Source organism: Ranitomeya imitator, chromosome 3 (genome assembly GCF_032444005.1).
Source record: "Ranitomeya imitator isolate aRanImi1 chromosome 3, aRanImi1.pri, whole genome shotgun sequence".
Classification (NCBI taxonomy): Eukaryota; Metazoa; Chordata; class Amphibia; order Anura; family Dendrobatidae; genus Ranitomeya; species Ranitomeya imitator.
This window is the reverse complement of record NC_091284.1, coordinates 550,696,943-550,719,227: the sequence shown is the minus strand read 5'-3', so window position 1 is coordinate 550,719,227 and position 22,285 is coordinate 550,696,943. Positions and strand designations below refer to the sequence as shown.

Genomic DNA, 22,285 nt, shown 5'->3' with positions numbered 1-22,285 from the left:
CCAAATTTGAGTTAACTGCCAAGCAGTTATCATTAATAGAATTTACTGGGGTTAACACCTTAACCAACAGATCTTCACCATTTAAGTGTACAGTAAAAACCTAAAAATGCAATGAAGTGTTGGACTGCTAAAGCTCACACATTTTTACCCTTTTAGCAATATTACACAACATGTACACCTTCGAAAAACTAGTTGAAACCCTTACCTGCAGAAAGGACCGAGGATTGATCATTGACTTACCGTATATACCTGTGCATAAGCAGAGTTTTTCAGCACATTTTTTGTGTCATTGTCTCAGAAGACGGCAGGGTAAAGGGAGCGGCGCAGCAGCGGGTCACCGGAGGTTGGAGCCGGCTGCTGAAGCTAAAGCCTGTGCCCGCTGCTAAAGAGAAATGAATATTCACTGCACTGGCATGCACACAGTTACAGCCGCACGTTTCCAGCAGCTGCCGGGCTATCATGGGTGCCCGCTCATTAAGGTAATCAATATTCACCTCTCTCCACTCCATGCAGAGAAAGATGGGAATAAAGAGCCATGCAGACAAGGATGGGAATAAGGAGCCCTGCAGACAAGGATGGGAATAAGGAGCCATGTAGACAAGGATGGGAATAAGGAGCCATGCAGACAAGGATGGGGATGAGGAACCATGCATACCAGGATGGGAATAAGGAGCCATGTAAACAAGGATGGGGATGAGGAACCATGCATACCAGGATGGGGTTGAGTCAATAAGTTTTCCCAGTTTTTTGTAGCAAAATTAGGTGCCTCAGCTTATACTCGGGTCGGGTTATACACTAATGTATGGTATTTGCATAAATCTATATACCGTATATACTCGAGTATAAACCAAGAATATCAGCCCATTTTTTTAGGCTGAAATTGCCCCTCTCGGCTTATACTCGAATCATTCCCAGGGGTCGGCAGGGAAGGGGAGCGGCAGCTGTCTAATAATACTCACCTGCTCCTGGCGCGGTCCCTGCAGGTCCCTGGTTCTCCGGGCGTTGACAGTTTCTTTCTGTATTGAGCGGTCACATGGTACCGCTCATTACAGTAATGAATATGGACCCGACTCCACTCCCTGTCCCACCGTCGGCGCCGCCCAGTCTTCCGCGTCCTCTGCAGTGACGCTCAGGTCAGAGGGCGCGATGACGCGATTAGCGTGCGCGCCGCCCTCTGCCTGAACAGTCAGTGCAGAGGACGCGGAAGACACAGCGGCGCTCGGTGGTGGAACGTGGGACAGGTGAATATAGCAAGTGCTGGGGGCCTGAACGACAAGAGGTATGTGATTTTTAATTTTTTTATCGCAGCAACAGCATATGGGTCAAATATCTCTATGGAGCATCTTATGGGGCCTTGTGCAGCGTTATATGGGGCAAATATTTCTATGGAGCATCTTATGGGGCCATGTGCAGCATTATATGGGGCAAAAATCTCTATGGAGCATCTTATGGGGCCATGTGCAGCGCTATGTGGGGCAAATATTTCTATGGAGCATCTTATGGGGCAATGTGCAGCATTATATGGGGGCAAATATCTCTATGGAGCATCTTATGGGGCCATAATCAGCATTTGTGCAGCATTATACGGGGCAAATGTGTCAATGGAGCATCTTATGGGGAAATAATCAGCATTTGTGCTGCATTATATGGGGTAAATGTCTCTATGGAGCATCTTATGGGGTCATAATCAACATTTGTGCAGCATTATATGGGGCATATTTTAATATGAAGCATCTTATGGGGCCCATCATAAACTGTATGGAGTATTATATGGGGCATATTTTGTATGGAGTTTCTTAGGAGGCCCATCATGAACTGTATGGAGCATCTTATGGGGCTCCTGATTCAATATGGATATTCAAAAACACTTAACCTACTGATGTCTCAATTAATTTTACTTTTATTGGTACCTATTTTTATTTTTGACATTTACCGGTAGCTGCTGCATTACCCACTCTAGGCTTATACTCGAGTCATTAAGTTTTCCCAGTTTTTTGTGGCAAAATTAGGGGTCTCGGCTTATACTCAGGTCGGCTTATACTCGGGTATTTACAGTAATTTGATTTCAGCATGAAAGTTAAACCGACTCAATCTAAACACATTGCCTGAAGTAAACACTTTTTGCAAGATGGGTTCCATAAAAATAAGTTGATAATTGGGTGTTTGAATTACTATCCAGATACATCAGATGTCATTTGCATTTTCTTGCAGCTCCAGAAAAAAAGAGACATTAGATGGTCAGTAGAATAAACTGGATGTTTGTATAATGTAAAGACAGACGAGGTCCAACAAACATTCAATGAAGAATCTTTACACTCAGTGATCGAGGTGCTCAATGCAGGATTTCGATCTATTAAATAAAACTAGAGTATTTAAAAGTGTTTTAAAATAGTCAACCCCTTTTAGGAAGGAATAGGTATTGCATCAGTCTTAATCTGAAAAAAAAAAACAAGTAATCCCCGATCCCCTATTCACAAGAAAAGTAATAACGGATAGCTGGACCCTCAACCTCTGGAACCCTTAAGAATCCTAAGATTGGGGTCTGGAATCCTAAAAATGGGCACTGTAGACTCATTTTGGATGGAGTGATGGTGCACATGCTCGTACATTGGTTCATTAATTGTTTATGGGACAGTAGGAAATGGATCAACGCTATACTCCACAATCCCATAGACCTTGAAGGGAGCAGAGGCAGAGCATGTGCACCTCCACTCCATTTAGGATGGGGCTGCAAAGCTATGTTGACAGGGTTCCAGAGTCCCCATCGCTGGTGGTCCCGAAAGCCAGACCACTGTCAGATTATCCCCTATTCAATATTTTGTGAATATAGAAAATATAACAGATCTGTACAAGGGGAAGCAATAAAATACAATGTTTTACGGCAGCCAGTACTTTCCTGAGCATGCTTTAATCTTTTAGACACTGATAAGTAGAAATAAAGCACCGTTATTCAGATAAATACCAATACAAGATCTGAACATTGCAAATAACAATCCAAATAATACAGGCAAACAAGCTATGTAGCAGTGATTGACATACACTTCAATATGATCTCTACTGTGATGTGAAATACTGCATTTAATAAAAAAAGAGATAAATACCCATTTTAAAAATCTTTTTTTTTTATTTATTGAGAATATTTTGTGACATAGTAAAACATGGATTTAAATGATACGCGATTTATATATTACAAAGAGAAGAACAAAGACAGAAATATATAAATAATTACAGTGGAAAAATATACAAAGTTAAAATAGACTTCATTACTTACTGTAGGTTCACCATCACCGATGACAAAGCCGTTAATTTACATACTACAGAAGACAGTAGATCTCATTGCATTTCTTAAGACGGATTTTTATATGAACTTATAATGAGGCAAAACAAAAAGTAAACATGAATGAGGCATGCGCTTCCCAGCACCAGAAAAACATAGAACTCAGGGAAAAATGAAAAAAATGTCACATCGTTACGAGACGCTGCCTGTCCTCAGTATCACTGAACTAAGCAATGTTCTTGCATCCACCAGTTGTCAAAATATCCAAGTATCATTGCCGAGAGTCCTCCGGGAGAAAATATTCTCTCTACATGTTAACCTGGAGTATTTCTTAGGCAGGCTCCTGACTGATCCATGGCTATGCTGCTTGCGTAGTACAGGACTATGGGAGCATGAGATTTCTAGGACAATGGCCAAGAGATATATAATATATTGGAGGCATACAGAGCAACCAAGTCTTTGGGAAATAAAGTCATTTTCTGTTTTGCCCAGAGATAACATTAAAAAATAATAATTTCCACTTAAAAACTAAGCAGCTAGTAATCACAAAATTGTGATGGTGCGGAAAGCTAACTGAGAATACTTAACCTCTAATATTAAGTTCCTTTTTTTAACATAAGGCTAATGAAAGAATATGTAACAATTACACAATAGTCTCAAGATCTTTTGTCTCCCTTTGAAAAAATACTTTGACGCAAAATAAAAAAAAAAACAAAAAAAAAAATCACACATAAATAGACTTAAATGTACAGTGTAAACCAGTTTGTACTGTAAATAAAACTTTTTTTTTCCCTTCTGTATTTTGCATACACATATAGAACCCCAACAGCCTCGGTAAATATAAGCGCTGCACATTATTTGGTTTGCTTTCGTCTATTACAGGGTGAATATCATGGCGTATGTTCTAGATTGTGGGTGAACAACACTTGGCACACTGAAAAGTAGTACTTAGACTGGTCAGTACAGCGTCCCCTTGTAGTCGGTACTGATGTCCATAAGAATTCTTTTTTGAGCAAAGCATCCATTCATAGAAAAAAAACAACCTCTTGATTAAATAGATTTATTGTATCCATTGGACAAGCTCAGCCATTCGTACACTACCGCTGGAGCAAAATGTCTACAACATATACAGCGAGAGAGTTTTATTGTTGTTTTTTCTTTACTATTACCACATTGCTCAGACTTGTAAGATACGTCGACCTCTTGCTCCCAGGGACATCCGAAGCTTTGGTTCTCTTGCTTTATAATGTTCATTGAAGTCCAACCTAAAGCTTAAAAATCTCAAGCTTTCATCTGTACTTGTAGTCAGCAAAACTAGAAACTGCTGAACAATATTCTAAAGAGGGAAAGAAAAAGACTGCTTTACAAAGAAGCAAACACCCCAACTAAAAGGACGTTGGACATATTCTTCAGACCATGTGCTCACGATCAGGAATAGCAGCGTTTGGGATGCAGCACATCTGCGCTGTCTTCAAAACGCTGCATTCTACGATACAAGCATTTATAGAAATCCCATGCCCACTGTGCTTCTATCTGACGCTGTGCAGACTCACCCACGGCACATGTTTACGAGCCGCAGCATGTCAGTTTCTGTTACAGAGATGCTAGTCTCCGCAACAGAAATTTCCACAACAGTGTGTATGGGACACGATAACTCAGCATTGTTCAGTGAACACATGGGGATTTACCTATGTGATTAGAACGCAGTGCTCTGGATGCAGAGAAAATACACTACGTCCAAAGTGCTGCTACTTCCTGACTGTGGGCACCACATAGCAAAAACCTTCATACAAATTCCCTTTAAGGCTAAGTAATCTGATGGCAGCAAGAGATCTGGGCTGAGACACTGATTTCATTGAAGTCTAACTTATTAGGCTGCGGATTCCATACAGTGAACGCTTTATCACCCGGACATTATAATTGCTGTGACTAGTTCCCTTGTGTCACGTTGTCTGACTCCACCCCCTCCTCTGATAAGCAGCTCACTGTCAATAGACTATGTGCAATGAAAACTGTGGTGTGTGGAGATTAGCTTTCTGAGATCTGCTATATCTAAAAATTCTCTCAACGGCTGCACCCAGTAAACTAAGTGATATATTGTTATAATCAGAGACGTTTTGCCTACATTATGCTGCTCTCAGATGAGGTCGCCAAAACCTGCTGACAGATTCCCTTTAAAGAGTATCTGTTACATTCTTTCTATTATCACAAGATGAAATAATGAACTCCAAAGCTAAATTTTATATATATATATATATATATATATATATATATATATATATATATATATAGCAACTGCTAAATGATAAACATAGCTGCATATATGTAAAAAAAATGGATGTACTTAAAAGGGGTGCTCATATCGCCAAGATACTATCTCAATACAGTAGGTGTAATATTATTAGCAAAATACCTCCAGTTATATAATGTAGTATAGTTTGTAAGATTCGCTATATCGAGAAACCCGTGAGCAGGCATTGCAGTACCTTAGGTATCCATGGTAATGACCACTAACAGATAACTAATTGTCAAATGATTGGTCGTAACCACGGACACCTAAGCTAGTGCAATGTTCTGCACATGGGGGTAAGCGACATAGGTTATTAGCAGAAAGATATTATATTTCTAACTGAAGGTATTTGCTAATATTATTATTATACCTAATACATATAGGATCTTGGTGATGGGAATACTTCTTTAAATTGCATAGAACAGACAACCATCTACTATATTTGGTCGCGGCCTCTGCCTGTCATGGAAATCCAAGTCACTGATTGGTCGTGGGCGTTTTGCCACGACCAATCAGTGACGGCCATAGTCTGGCAGCGAAATAGCTGCTGCTTTACTGCCCTGCAGTCAGCACTGAGCGCTCACACAGGGTTAATGCCAGTGTTAACGGACCGCGGTGTAACGCACTCCGTTACCGCAGCTATTAACCCTGTGTGACCAACTTTTTACTATTGATGCTGCTTATGCAGCATCAATAGTAAAAAGATCTAATGTTACAAATAATAATAATAATAATAAAAAAAAAGGTTATTCTCACCCTCCGACGTGGCGTGCTGTCCTCGGCAGTGCAAGCGGCAGGTTCCGGTGCCAAGAATGCTATGTGAGAAGGACCTGCCATGACGTCACGGTCATGTGACCGCGACGTCATCACAGGTCCTACACTCATACCAATCCTGGGACCGGAAGCTGCCGCGTGCACCGCACACAGGTGCCAGGACTTCAAGGGGCCTTCGGATGGTGAGTATATGTTTATTATTTAAGTCTTTTTTAACCACGCATATAGTTCCCACATTGCTATATACTACGTGGGCTGTGTTACATACTGCGTGGGCTCTGTTATATACTACATCTCTTTATGCAAAAAACTTGGCACTGAAATTGGTTGTAAGGTGTAGTTCATTATCTTTATTGCACGTCCCAGATACAGTTTCAACAGTTAAACGTTTTCGGTCCCACTGGACCTTCTTCAGAACAATTTCCAATTTATCTGGTTAGCTGGTTAAATCATATGGAAGGAAAAATCACCTTCTGGCGAGAAACTGTGGAACAATGCAACAAATGGGAAAACGAAGGGGCTCTAGGCGAACTAAGTCGCTAATGGAGTCTGTAGTCCATAATCAGGATGAGGAGCTCAGGTCTGCGTGGCGCTGGATCGCCAGTGAGGGACAAATGGTAAGTGCTCAATGGTTAGATGGGACAGAACAGAAATAATATGTTATTATTATCATACCGTTATCTAAACTGTCTGATAAAAGAATAAAATGTATATGATCTTTCCATGGAAAACTCTTTGAAGTCAAATAATATGCAGTCCTTCGTCTTCTTACCTGGTAGAAATGCGTTAGAATGCGCAATTGTGAACACATTTTTGGTATGGATTCCTGAAATTCCAAAACCCTTTTGTTTTCTTCGGCTTCTTCTTCAGCAGTAACTCCCCATTCACCCTACAGAAGTGTGGGACCAATTAATAGCTGTTAGGTATATACTAACTATACACAGACTGTACGTGTTTATGTAATGGCAACAGAGCGCATCAGGGGTTGAAATAACAATCACTCTCTGAATGGGATTCACGGGTACCACATTTTTCGCAGAGTCAGCCATTTTACTTAGCAATCGACATGACTTGGATCATATAATTCAGCTCACTGAGTGAGATACTGTATCATCATCCTAGCAGCTGCAGAAGGTGTTAGTAGACCTTTAAAGGGACTCTGTCACCTGAATTTGGCGGGACTGGTTTTGGGTAATATGGGCGGAGTTTTCGGGTGTTTGATTCACCCTTTCCTCACCCGCTGGCTGCATGCTGGCTGCAATATTGGATTGAAGTTCATTCTCCGTCCTCCGTAGTACATGCCTGCGCAAAGCAATCTTGCCTTGTGCAGGTGTGTACTATGGAGGACATAGAATGAACTTCAATCCAATATTGCAGCCAGCATGCAGCCAGCGGGTGAGGAAAGGGTGAATCAAACACCCGAAAACTCCGCCCATATGACCCAAAACCAGTCCCGCCAAATTCAGGTGACAGGTTCCCTTTAACGTGTGCTACAGAACTGGATCTAGTCCTGCAGTTGTAATTCTCTTTAATTACATTAATGATTTATAATGGGATTTACAGAATTAAAGAGTGTAATTTTGGTTGATATCTTACAGATTGGTACGCCAAAAAAATTTAAATACTGTATTTTCAGGCATATAAGATGACTTTTTAACCCCTGAAAATCTTCTCAAAAGTCGGGGGTTGTCTTATAGGGTGGGTGTGGAGCATTCTGCGGTCCCATATATGGTGGGGGAGAGGTCCTGATGACGGGGGCGTCTCTCCGGGAAGGTATAAGTGAAGTAAAAAAGGGGTCCGGGGTATGGAAAAAAGAGAGCGCAGCGATGTGCCCAGAAAAACACACGTCTTTCCCCTGTCTGGCCCGCCCTTGTATCCTATTAACTCCTCTGCCTCTCAGATCTCGCACATGCGCACCTGCACCGCTTCACTGCAGTCCTCGGGAGCAAGCTCTGAGAGGCAGAGTAGGTAACGGGATACAAGGGTGGCCCAGACGGGTGAAAAAGGTGTGTTTTTCTGGCACAGCGCCGCTTTCTCTCTTTTTCCATACCCCGGGTGTCCCGGACGCCTGCAATTTGCTTCACTTACACCTTCCCGGTGAGGCGCCCCCTCGTCATTGGGGTTCCGCTCCCCCCATTATATGCCGCGACCGCAGATTGCTCCGCACCCGCCCTTTAAGAGGAGCCCCCCCCCCCCTTTTTTGAGAACATTTTATATTTTAACTGGAAAAGTTGGGGTCGTCTTGTACGCCGGAAAATACTGTAAATTATAGAATCACATAGTATAATATGCTATTTCATACTTTATTGACTAGCAAAAATAACTGTTAAATTTATGTATTTTTTACAATAGGGTGGTGGGTGCCACTCTATGGCTTCAGTCACTTTCAGAGTATTGCTGGTAAGGACGAGTCTCTCTCAGTCTCAAAATTGCAATTTTTTGTTTCATCAGGGTTGTAAAACAGAACATTTTTTAGATTGTCACTTATCAATGAATCAGTCACGAGGATGAAGAAAAAGAAAAACGGTTAACTGTTCTAAAATGGAGGTCTCCTACTTTTCTTGCATTTTAATGGGTCTCTTGTGACTTGGATGGCCAACCCCAACCCATAAAAATGCATGAAAGCAAAACAAGCCTTAACCCCTTAGTGACCACCAGTTTGTCTTTTTAATGACATGTGATATGAGAGACAAGCATCCCCCTACAGGTAATAATCCTGATCTCACAGAAATGGCTCAGATCAGAGCAGAGCAGAGGGAGGTGCTCCTTAGGAAAACAGACTGGACCACAGCAAGCTGTACCTTCTAGGACTGACAAATGACCACACAAAAATTCAACTTTTTATTAGATCAAGGTTACACCCACATACCTCCCACTGGTGAGCTTATGTGCGGCTGGTTGTGGGATGTGCTGTCTGTTAGAATTTTATGAGATCCCCAACTTACAGAATATTTTCGCCCTGGAGGTCCCAGGCCATAGAGATTGTCTTCATGTTTACTATTGCGATTTTACCTTTATATAAAGGATGAAACATGGCCTGGACTGCATCATCCTTCGGACCATTATTAAGTTGGAGGTGTTAGAATGGCCTTACAGAAATGCGAGTTTATGCGTTATGTTCGTCCCTTTGCTATCACGCTGAAAATACAGCTCTCTTAAATGTCGGATCAATGCAAACCCCAATATTAATCACTGACCACTGGCTCCAAAACATCTGACAACTGTGCTTTGATCAGAGGAACACTTTCCCGCATCTGTGTAGCGGATCCATAACCTAGTGTCTGGCTCTCATCTGGTACAGATTCTGCTGTAATTACCCGGTCACTACAGGGGGGTCCCTACTGCAATGGAAGATGAAGTGTCAGCTCCTTCCCACTTCTCCAGTTATAATTAGTTTTTCTCTTCCCCAGCTATAATTAATCCCATATGTTCAATGTGAGGGTGATATTTCTCCTCTCCAGAGAGGTCTTATGGATTTTTAATTTTTCTCTATAACATTGCGGATTTTGCAACATTTTGGGGAGCTGAATTTTTTAATTCAAATTAAAAGTTGCTTTTTACAGTACCAGCAAAAGGTATGAGATTTCAGAATTCTCATGCATACGCTTGTTTTTTTCTGTCTGAATTGGTAAACTTCTGCGTTTTTTAAAATCTGCAGCATGTCTATACTTTCAGTATTTTAGCAGTGTTTTTTCACCTTACGAAGCAATGAGCAAGTGCAAAAACCCCGACCATGTGATTTTGCTATGTTTTTGGTGAATACAACTAACTTTATGAAACATGTATTGCAGACAAATAACACATAAGCCCCACCAAAAAATGCAGCAAAAATGCAGCAAAATCTACTTTTTGTAAGTAGCTCCTTTACTGCCAAGAGACCAGGATTTGCCTGGAGAAAGAACCGTTCCAAATACTCAACGTGTGGACATTGTCTAAAAGTTCTTATGGTGAAGAATGCCAGTCTCCTCTGGTGAGGAGTGCCCCCTTGTCTTTTGAGGGGGTATACTGTATTTTGTGTTCTATAAGTCGCACCGGACCACAAGATGCACCCCAAATATTGGGGTGGAAAATAAGAAAATAGGGATTATTGTGTACTCACCGTAAAATCCTTTTCTCCGAGCCAATCATTGGGGGACACAGGACCATGGGTGTTATGCTGCTGCCACTAGGAGGACACTAAGTTAACACAGAAAGATTAACTCCTCCCCTGCAGTATACACCCTCTCACTGGGCAATATTCAACCAGTTTGGTAGAAAAGCAGAAGGAGTATTAAACGAAAGACAATAAAACGATCTCAAAACCAAAGAAGTAACAAGCCAAAAGGCTAAGAGGGTGGGTGCCGTGTCCCCTAAAGGTTGGCTCGGAGAAAAGGATTTTACGATGAGTACAGAAAAATTCGCCTCATTGGGGGACACAGACCATGGGACTTCCTAAAGCAGTCTCTGGGTGGGAGCAACATAGCTGCTATTACCCCATGTACCATAGACTTACAGCTAAGGTACTGCTGCCGACTGCAAAATGCGCCTGCCAAGGGCAGCGTCTGCAGAGGAAAAAGAATGAATGTGGTAATGCTTTGTAAAAGTATGCAAGCTGGACCAAGTCGCAGCTTTGCAGACCTGTTGTGCTGACGCCTGGTGCCGAATGGCCCAAGAGGCGCCCACTGACAGAGTAGAATGGGCCTTAATCCCTGCTGGGATAGGAGCACCCTTGACACAATAGGATTCCTGAATAGCCGATCGGATCCACTTGGCTAGAGTGGCCTTGGAAGCGGGCAAGCCCTTCCGTTGTCCCTCTGGAAGCACGAACAGGACATCTGACTTGCGGAAAGGAGCCGTCCGTGAGATGTACCGTCGAAGAGCCCTAACCACATCAAGAGTGTGGATAGCTTTCTCAACGCGATGGACTGGTGCCGGACATAATGAAGGCAGAATAATCTGTTCATTGAGGTGAAAGGAGGAAACGACCTTGGGTAGAAAAAAGGGAGAAGTCCTCAAGACTGCCTTATCCGGGTGAAAAATCAGAAACGGGGGTCGGCAGGAGAGAGCCGCCAACTCCGAGACACGCCTGATTGACGTAATAGCCACTAGAAAAACTACCTTCCAGGAAAGGAAAGTCAGAGAGACGTCCTGTAGTGGCTCAAAAGGGGTCTCCTGAAGAGCTCCAAGGACCAAATTAGGATCTCATGGATCCAAAGGCATTTTATAGGGAGGCGCCACACGGGAAACCCCCTGAATGAACGTCTTAACCGGTAATCTGGTGGCAATTTTTAGTTGAAAAAGAACTGACAATGCTGACACTTGTTGCTTGAGGGAGCTAAGTGCGAGACCCGATTCTAGTCCTGATTGGAGAAATTCCAATAGGGAAGGGATGGGAAATACCAGAGGGGATCGTCCACGGGTGTTGCACCACGCGAACAAGATTCGCCAGGTGCGGTGATAAATGCGCACGGACACGGACTTTCTAGCACTAATCATGGTGGAGGACACCTCAGTAGAGAATCCAGCTTGAGCTAGAATCCAGGATTCAACAGCCAAGCCGTCAAAGACAGTGCCCTGGAGTTCTGGTGGTAAATCGGGCCCTGTGAGAGGAGATCCATGCGATCTGGAAGCCGCCAGGGGACATCGGCGACCAGTTGAACCAGGTCCGCGTACCATGCCCGGCGCAGCCAGTCCGGCGCAATTAAGATCACTGGTACCCCCTCTGCCCTGATCTTCTTGATGACCCTCGGTAGCTGGGGGAGAGGAGGAAAAATGTACGGAAGGCGGAATTGATGCCACAGGAGAACCAAGGCATCTGCTGCGAAGGCGCGTGGATCGAGTGATCGGGCAATGAACTGGGGGACCTTGTTGTTGAGCCTTGAGGCCATGAGGTCCACATCCGGGTTCCCCAGCGATGGCAAATCTGCTGGAAAACTTCCGGGGGAAGGGACCATTCGCCAGAGGCAAGACCCTGGCGATTGAGAAAGTCCATCGCCTCATTCTCCACACCTGGAATGTGGATCGGTGAGATCGGCGAATGGTTGCGCTCGGCCCAGCGGAGGATGTGGGTAACTTCGAGCATGGCCGTCTTGCTGCGGGTTCCCCCTTGACGGTTGATGTACGCCACCATTGTGGCGTTGTCGGACTGGATTCTGATGGGTCGACCTGCAAGGAGATGGTGAAAACTAAGCAAAGCTAGTCTGATCGCTCGTATTTCCAGGATATTGATGGGGAGGCGCGACTCTAGAGTGGACCACCGCCTGTGAGCTGTGTAGTGACTGATGACTGCATCCCAGCCCAAAAGGCTGGCATCGGTGGTCACCACCAGCCAGCGCACTTGGAGAAAGGACTTCCCCTGGTTCAGAGAGGACTTCAGCGTCCACCACCTGATCGTCTGCCTGACCTGCCAAGACAGACGGAAGCGACGGTCGAAAGAAGATGGGTTCCCGTTCCAAGCCGACAGCAGCGCATGTTGTAAAGGACGGAGATGGAACTACGTGAACGGAACCGCTTCCATGGCAGCTACCATTTTGCCGAGAATGCGCATGCTGAAAGGAATGAAGTGAGAGACTAAGCGGGAGAGACTCTGTGCTCCCTGCTGCAAGGCCGAGGCCTTTTCTGAAGGGAGAATGACCAAGCCGTGGGAAATGTCCAGGGTCATTCCCAAGAAGGAAATCCGCTGAGCTGGAACCGGGGAAGATTTTTCAAAGTTTATCTTCCAACCCAGGCGAGAAAGAGTATCCACCGTGATGTCGACGGACTCCTTGCAGGCTGGGTATGATGGGCCTTTTATTAGCAGGTCGCCCAGGTACGGAAGTACCACCACTCCCCGAGCATGAAGGACAGCCATGACGGCTGCCATGACCTGGAGAAAACTCTGGGAGTGGTGGCGAGGCCAAAAGGTAAGGCCACAAACTGGAAGTGTTCCTCGCAAAAGGTGAAGCGAAGGAACAGTTGATGAGGGGGAAAAATTGGGATGTGGAGGTAAGCAACCTTGATTTCTATGGATGCTAGGAACTCTCCCTTTTCTATGGATGCGATGACAGAGCAGAGGGATTCCATTCTGAAGCGCCAAATTTTTACAAAGTGGCTCAGAAGCTTTAGGTCCAGTATTGGTCGTAGCGATCCGTTTTTCTTTGGGACCACGAATAGGTTTGAGTAACACCCCTTGAACCTTTGGTCTAGGGGAACCGGAATGATGACTCCGTCCCCTTGTAGTGCCCTTATGGCCTGGAGAAAAGCCATTGTCTTTGTTTCGGGAGGACACGACTGAAAGAAACGTGTCGAGGGGGTAAACTATTTTGTATACGGAGGACACCAGTTCTCAGAACCACTTGTCGTGGACGACCGAGAGCCAGGTTTGGCGGAACGAAAGTAAATGGCCGCCTACTTGGTCGATGTCCCCCGGATGTTGCAACGAGTCATTGAGTGGAAGGTCTAAGGGATCTGGATCCCTTAGATCCAGATGACCGCGGTCTGGGTTTCCAGCTTCGGTTAGGTCTGTATGAGACCTGGGAACCTCTGTCTCCACGTGAAGCTCGTCCTTATCCAGAGGAGGTGGAAGACCAATTGGGATTGTTGCGAAAGGGCCGGAATCGAGGTTGTTGTTGATACCGAAATGGCCAGGTAGGCTTTTGTTGAGGAAGAAATTTACTCTTTCCTCCGGTGGCGTCAGAGATAATTTGGTCTAGCTTTTCACCGAATAAGCGACCCGCTTGGTATGGCAGAGATGTCAAAGATATTTTGGAAGCCGAATCAGCTCGCCAATCTGTGAGCCACAGGGCTTTTCTGATAGAGATTGCATTTGCGGCTGCATGCGCAGCGCAATTGGCCGCGTTTATTGAGGCGTTCACTACGAAGTCCCCGGCTCGAGCGATCTGGTTGGCCAGGTTGATCGCCTCAGGGGGGAGATTACTGTCGTGGATAGTTGTTGTCAGTACCTCAGCCCAAGCGACCATAGCCTTAGCCACCAAGCAGTGGCGAAAGATGGAAAGAGCGACGCTCCTGTCGCCTCAAAGATAGATCAAGCCAGGTAGTCAATTTGGCAGTCAGAGGGATTTTTGACTGAAGAACCGTGAGACAAAGAAAGGAGCGTCTTGGAGGCGAGATGCGATACTGCAGGGTCCACTGAATCTGCTTTTGACCCGTGAAACATTTATCGGGCCGGTCCCTGTCTTTCTGGACAATGTCCTTAAATTCAGCATGAGTGACAAATACCCTTTGGACACGTTTTGACTTTTTGAAAGACACCTCGTGTTCCTGAGTGGAAACGGATTTCTCATCCATCGTCAGGGTCTTGCTGACCGCCTAAATAAGAGAATCAAGCGTCTACTGAGAAGTCGAGGAATCCTGAACTGAAGATGCATCGGACTCATATTCAGAGTCATGTGCATTGCGGTTCTCAGAAGAAGGGGAACAAGACATTGAACTCGTGGAGGCTGAAGAACAAGCGCGGCCGTGGACAGGGGATGCGACATGGGTCCATTTTCTGGCACCCTGAGCCCTTAGTGACAGGGCACGCACCCCCTGCTGGTGGACGGATCCGTACCGTCGCCAGAGTCCTCTGCGGTAGCCAACATGGTGTTCTTGTGAAGGAACAAATTAAGAAAGATTCTCCATTTTGTGATTTTGACTCCATTTTCTTGTTGCTTAAAGATAAATCCTGTTATTTAATTAGGTAAAAGGTTATAGTTGTCATGAAGTAACTTTATCTTGTTGTTCACAAGTCTGTTATTCAACTAGGCTATTGTTTATGTTCTGCTACAAGGCCAGAGTGTTCTCTTGAACCAGATAAGAGACTCGGGGGGTGTATCGCTATACAGAACTCTGAGGCACCTGTTGGTATGCTTTTTCTATGCCAAGAAGACACGACCATATATGTAGTTTCCGGTTTTTCTGTATTCTCAGGGGTTTCGTTTTTCCTGCATTCTTATAGGTTAAGTGCTGAAAGTGTGTTCTTATGCTGATTGGTTGAAGTATAACTTCTAAGATTATGAATAGTGCGACACAATAAACGGGGGCTCAGAGATCTGCTCGATCCCCCCAGAGACACGTCTCCGTCTGGTCATTTTCAGTTGCCGGCAACGCCTTGTAGATTAATTTGGAAATCACTGAGTCAACCGTGAAGGATCAATTTAGATCCTCCCTCAACATTCTGACTTAGAGAGGGACCCCGGAGGGAATCTATCGCCTTGGCCAGTGAAGTCATAGAACGTGACAGGGAAGCGGCCCACTCAGGGGAACTAGGCTCCGCAGAGTCAGAGGCGGCGTTGGTGGCAGCAGGAGGCGACTTCACACAGGCCGGATCACAATCCGCACATAACGGGGTATTGTGAGCTCGAGGCAAGCTCAGTGTGCTTTTTGTTAACCTTTTTGGCCTCTTTAGGGTGAGACATAGTGTGCCTTTAAACATGAGGGCCAGATATGCAGCGTATGCGCTTGCAGGGAAGGTTTAAAGCTCTCTTGTACAGCTTACCCTACGGTCCTGTGCCTGTATCCCCAGGGAGGAATAGGAGAAGATCGGCACCTTCAGAGCAGTTAGCGTTTTCGCCCGGTTTCCCCGCAGAAGTGGAGTCCCAAGATGGCCCCGAGATTTGCAGGGTGCTTCTCGTTCCAAACGAGAAGCGCCTGGATAGTGGGCGGGGCTCCGGCGGTGGGCGGGAAATTAAGCTTGCGGCCTAGTCCGGCTGAAAAGCCGGGGACTAAATTTCTGGAGCCTGCCAGTGGTGAGCGCCGGCAGGCCGCGACGGCGCGCCGACTGACTGCCGCTGGCGTCCAGCCAGCGGCACCTCTCCCCGGGGACCAGAACCGCACCTTCCCACGCACCGCCACCGAGTAGGAATGCAGCCTCCATCGCGGGGGTATGAGCTGAATCCATCCTCCCTTTGTTGGGGGATGGAGAGGACCCTCCGTTTATCTTCATCTGTGCCTGCCACAAGGGACTTACAGCTGTCGTGGAGACTACATGACGCCATCAGGTGAGGGCCTTGATATGCGGTGGAGCCCAGGAAAGGCACATAAGAGCCAGAACTCTATGTGCTCACCATCTTAAAGGGGGGAGATTGGAACTGTATAGGAACCGTCGCCCCAAGCGTAGATTAGGCGTGCCCCAGTCGTCGCAGGAGAGGATACGGGGAGGTATACTCCGCGTGCTCGCCTGTTGATGGTTCGGGGGAGAGCGGACCCTTGAAAGGAATCAGTCGCTCCCTTTACTCCGTTAATTAAAAAATAAAAATTTTTAGAAAATCAAAAACAAAATACAACTGTTGGGGTCTGAAACAGACGCAAGTGCCTCCTACAGACAGTAAGCAAGAACTGGTTGAATATTGCCCAGTGAGAGGGTGTATACTGCATGGGAGGAATTAATCTCTCTGTGTTAACTTAGTGTCTTCCTAGTGGCAGCAGCATAACACCCATGACTTTGTGTCCCCCAATGAGGCGTAGGAGAAAATTATTTGAAATAAAATGGTGGCGCGCCTTACAGACCGGTTTTACGGTAGCTTACCGGGGGCAATGGAGGTGGAGCGTGGTCACAGGAGGCAGGGTTGCTACTTCAAGAGGCCAATGGCAGGAGTGGGGCGATGCTGCGGGCCCTGGGTGGCCATTTTCCAGAAGACAACAACAAGGAAATCATTGGGAAAGGGGACTCTGCTCACCAGTGCAACATCTTTTAAGAGCCCGCAGCATCACCCCACTTATCACTGTTGGCCTCCTGAAGCAGCGAATCTGCCTCCTATGACCCCACACCACTGCCGCCGCCTAGAGGAAAGCGCACTTTGGATTATAAGACACGCCCCCATTTTCCTCCCAAATTTGGAGGAAGAAAAGCATATCCTACAATTCGAAAAATATAGTAATATTTTTTTCCTCAACTACTTTTTACTGGTTAAGGCTATGTGCACACGTTGCGGATCCGCAGCGTTTTTCCCGCTCGGAATTGCACCAAATCTGCGCGAACAATGTTAATCAATGGGAATCCAGAATTGGTGTGCACATGCGGAGGAAAATTCCGCACCGATTCACAGCGTTTTATTTTCTACAGCATGACAATTCTTTTTGCAGATCTGCAGCGTTTCTGCACCCTTTACTTACATTGAGTCAGTCAAATCCGCAGGTAAACTGCAGGTGTAAAAAGGTTTGCCGATTTGTGTGCCAAAAACGCTGCAAAAAGAAAGAAGGAAGAGTGTGTTGGCGGGTGTCTGTCTGCGAGTGTAGCCAGGCATTGTCTGATGGGACTACTACTCCCATCCGGCTGGGTCTGCTTTCACATATGACAGTGACAGCACGAGCCGATGATGGGACAGTAGTCCCATCATCCAGGGACTGTGTTCAATTGTAAAACAAACAAAAAAAAACATTCATACCAAACACCTAATCCCCGAAGCCCGCGACTCCTGCAACAAAAATAAAATAATAAACTAACATATACTTACCTTTCCGCTGTAGTCCATTTAATAACAAGTGTCCCATGGCGATCTCACGTGTAGAAGTCACCTCCGGCGATACACTGACAGGAGGTGATATGTTCAATCAGATTCAGGTTTGGGGAACGGACGGGCCAGTCCATAGCTTCAATGCCTTCATCTTCCAGGAACTGCTGACACACTCCAGCCACATGAGGTATCGCATTGTCCTGCATTAGGAGGAACCCAACCGCACCAGCATATGATCTCACAAGGGGTCTGAGGATCTCAGCTCGGTACCTAATGGCAGTCAGGCTGCCTCTGGTGAGCACATGGAGGGCTGTGTGGCCCTCCAAAGAAATGACACCCCACACCATTACTGACCCACTGCCAAACCGGTCATATGCTGAAGGATGTTGCAAGCAGATCGCCCTCCACGGCGTCTCCAAACTCTGTCACATCTGTCACATGTGCTCAGTGTGAACCTGCTTTTATCTGTGAAGAGCAAAGGGTGCCAGCGGCAAATTTGCCGCTGTGAGCACCACCCCCATCTGTGGACATCGGGCACTCAGGCCATCCTGAAGGAGTTGGTTTGTGCAGACATGCACATTTGTGGCCTGCTGGAGGTCATTTTGCAGGGCTCTGGCAGTGCTCCTCCTGTTCCTCCATGCACAAAGGCTGAGGTAGCGGTTCTGCTGCTGGGTTGTTGCCCTCCTACAGCCCCCTCCACGTCTCCTGGTGTACTGGCCTGTCTCCTAGTATATTCACTTATGTTTGTTTTGTGTGTAAACATAATATTTCAGCATGGTATGTAATGATATTATGGAATTCAATGGAGAATGTAAAAGAAGAGGTTGGACAAGGAATTGACATCACAATTCTTTTTTTTTTTTTTTTGTTTAATAATATATCTTTATTTAGCTTGCAATTTCACAGAGAAAACCACATGAAAATCCGAATCAAATCCGCATAAAAACTGCGCGGATTTTCAACTTGATTAGACTTGCGTTTTATTTGTGAAAAAAAATGGAAATTTGCAGAAAATTTCTCAATTTTCCAACTTTGAATTTTCATGCCCTTTAATCACAGAGATATGTCACACAAAATACTTAATAAGTAACATTTCCCACATGTCTACTTTACATCAGCACAATTTTGGAACCAAAATTTATTTTTGTTAGGAAGTTATAAGGGTTAAAAGTTGCCCAGCGATTTCTCATTTTTACAACACCATTTGCAAAACCATTTTTGTAAGAATCCAGTCACAATAATCATTGGTTGTACTGTGAGAAAGAAGCTAGGATTACTAGTGATAAGATTAGCAACCAGCTGCTGTAGTAACTCATTAACCCCTTTACCCCCAAGGGTGGTTTGCACGTTATGGACCGGGCCAATTTTTACAATTCTGACCACTGTCCTTTTATGAGGTTATAACTCTGGAACGCTTCAACGGATCCCGGCGATTCTGACATTGTTTTCTCGTGACATATTGTACTTCATGATAGTGGTAAAATTTCTTTGATATTACCTGCGTTTATTTGTGAAAAAAACGGAAATTTGGCGAAAATTTTGAAAATTTCGCAATTTTCCAACTTTGAATTTTTATGCAATTAAATCACAGAGATATGTCACACAAAATACTTAATAAGTAATATTTCCCACATGTCGACTTTACATCAGCACAATTTTGGAACCAAAATTTTTTTTTGTTAGGGAGTTATAAGGGTTAAAAGTTGACCAGCAATTTCTCATTTTTACAACACCATTTTATTTTAGGGACCACATCTCATTTGAAGTTATTTTGAGGGGTCTATATGATAGAAAATACCCAAGTGTGACACCATTCTAAAAACTGCACCCCTCAAGGTTCTCAAAACCACATTCAAGAAGTTTATTAACCCTTCAGGTGCTTCACAGGAATTTTTGGAATGTTTAAATAAAAATTAACATTTAACTTTTTTTCACAAAAAATTTACTTCAGCTCCAATTTGTTTTATTTTACCAAGGGTTACAGGAGAAAATGGACCACAAACGTTGTTGTACAATTTGTCCTGAGTACGCTGATACTCCATATGTGGGGGTTAACCACAGTTTGGGCGCATGGCAGAGCTCGGAAGGAGCGCCATTTGACTTTTCAATGCAAAATTGACTGGAATTGAGATGGGACGCCATGTTGCGTTTGGAGAGCCACTGATGTGCCTAAACATTGAAACCCCCGACAAGTGACACCATTTTGGAAAGTAGACCCCCTAAGGAACTTATCTAGAGTTGTGGTGAGCACTTTGACCCACCAAGTGCTTCACAGAAGTTTATAATGCAGAACCGTAAAAATAAAAAATCATTTTTTTTTTCACAAAAATTATCTTTTCACCCCCAATTTTTTATTTTCCCAATGGTAAGAGAAGAAATTGGACCACAAAAGTTGTGGCACAATTTGTCCTGAGTACTCGGATACCCCATATGTGGGGGTAAACCATTGTTTGGGCGCATGGGAGAGCTCGGAAGGGAAGGAGCGCCATTTGGAATGCAGACTTAGATGGAATGGTCTGCAGGCGTCACATTGCGTTTGCAGAGCCCCTAATATACCTAAACAGTACAAACCCCCACAAGTGACCCCATATTGGAAACTAGACCCCCCCACGAACTTATCTAGATGTGTTGTGAGAACTTTGAGCCCGCAAGTGTTTCACTACAGTTTATAACGCAGAGCTGTGAAAATAAAAAATCTCTTTTTTTCCCACAAAAATTATTTTTTAGCCCCCAGTTTTGTATTTTCCCAAGGGTAACAGGAGAAATTGGACCCCAAAAGTTGTTGCCCAATTTGTCCTGAGTACGCTGATACCCCATATGTTGGGGTAAACTCCTGTTTGGGCACAAGGGAGAGCTCAGAAGGGAAGGAGCACTGTTTTACTTTTTCAATGCAGAATTGGATGGAATTGTATCGGTCGCCATGTCGCGTTTGGAGATCCCCCTGATGTGCCTAAACAGTGGAAACCCCCCAATTATAACTGAAACCCTAATCCAAACACACCCCTAACCCTAATCCCAACGGTAACCCTAACCACACCTCTAACCCAGACACACCCCTAACCCTAATCCCAACCCTATTCCCAACCGTAAATGTAATCCAAACCCTAACCCTAACTTTAGCCCCAACCCTAACTGTAGCCTTAACCCTAACCCTAGCCCTAACCCTAGTCCCAACCCTAGCCCTAACCCTAACCCTAGTCCTAGCCCTAACCCTAGCCCTAGCCCTAGCCCTAACCCTAGCCCTAGCCCTAACCCTAGCCCTAACCCTAACCCTAGCCCTAGCCCTAGCCCTAACCCTAGCGGGAAAATGGAAATAAATACATTTTTTTCCATTTACTTTTATAGCGGGTTTTTTAGCGGATTTTTATGATTGGCAGCCATCACACACTGAAACACACCGGTGCTCAGGAAGGATATAATGGAACTAGAGAGAGTACAAAGGAGGGCAACAAAATTAATAAAGGGGATGGGAGAACTACAATACCCAGATAGATTAGCGAAATTAGGATTATTTAGTCTAGAAAAAAGACGACTGAGGGGCGATCTAATAACCATGTATAAGTATATAAGGGGACAATACAAATATCTCGCTGAGGATCTGTTTATACCAAGGAAGGTGACGGGCACAAGAGGGCATTCTTTGCATCTGGAGGAGAGAAGGTTTTTCCACCAACATAGAAGAGGATTCTTTACTGTTAGGGCAGTGAGAATCTGGAATTGCTTGCCTGAGGAGGTGGTGATGGCGAACTCAGTGGAGGGGTTCAAGAGAGGCCTGGATGTCTTCCTGGAGCAGAACAATATTGTATCATACAATTATTAGGTTCTGTAGAAGGACGTAGATCTGGGTATTCATTATAATGGAATATAGGCTGAACTGGATGGACAAATGTCTTTTTTCGGCCTTACTAACTATGTTACTATGTTACTATGTTACTATGAAAGACGCTTTTTATTGCAAAAAATATTTTTTGCGTTACCACATTTTGAGAGCTATAATTTTTCCATATTTGAGTCCACAGAGTCATGTGAGGTCTTGTTTTTTGCGGGACGAGTTGACGTTTTTATTGGTAACATTTTCGGGCACGTGACATTTTTTGATCGCTTTTTATTCCGATTTTTGTGAGGCAGAATGACCAAAAACCAGCTATTCATGAATTTCTTTTGGGGGAGGCGTTTATACCGTTCCGCGTTTGGTAAAATTGATAAAGCGGCTTTATTCTTCGGGTCAGTACGATTACAGCGACACCTCATTTATATCATTTTTTTTATGTTTTGGCGCTTTTATACGATAAAAACTATTTTATAGAAAAAAATAATTATTTTTGCATCGCTTTATTCTGAGGACTATAACTTTTTTATTTTTTTGCTGATGTTGCTGTATGGCGGCTCATTTTTTGCGGGACAAGATGACGCTTTCAGCGGTACCATGGTTATTTATATCCATCTTTTTGATCGCGTGTTATTCCACTTTTTGTTTGGCGGTATGATAATAAAGCGTTGTTTTTTGCCTCTTTTTTTTTTTTTTTTTTTTCT

The 22,285-nt window shown here is 44.6% G+C and overlaps 1 protein-coding gene across 3 annotated transcripts in view; it reads right to left on the bottom strand.

Annotated features, from left to right (window-relative positions):
* Window positions 1-3,104: 3,104 nt before the first annotated feature.
* The window catches only part of TUBGCP3 (tubulin gamma complex component 3), a 129,140-nt gene continuing 109,959 nt past the window's right edge, over window positions 3,105-22,285 (bottom strand). For all 3 annotated transcript variants that reach the window (XM_069757903.1, XM_069757905.1, XM_069757904.1), the window contains exons 21-22: window positions 7,114-7,230; window positions 3,105-4,613 (exon numbers count right to left, since the gene is read on the bottom strand). In XM_069757903.1, the coding sequence (XP_069614004.1) occupies window positions 4,455-4,613; window positions 7,114-7,230 (276 nt within the window). In that variant the 3' untranslated portion in view covers window positions 3,105-4,454. The remainder of the gene's footprint in view (window positions 4,614-7,113; window positions 7,231-22,285) is intronic.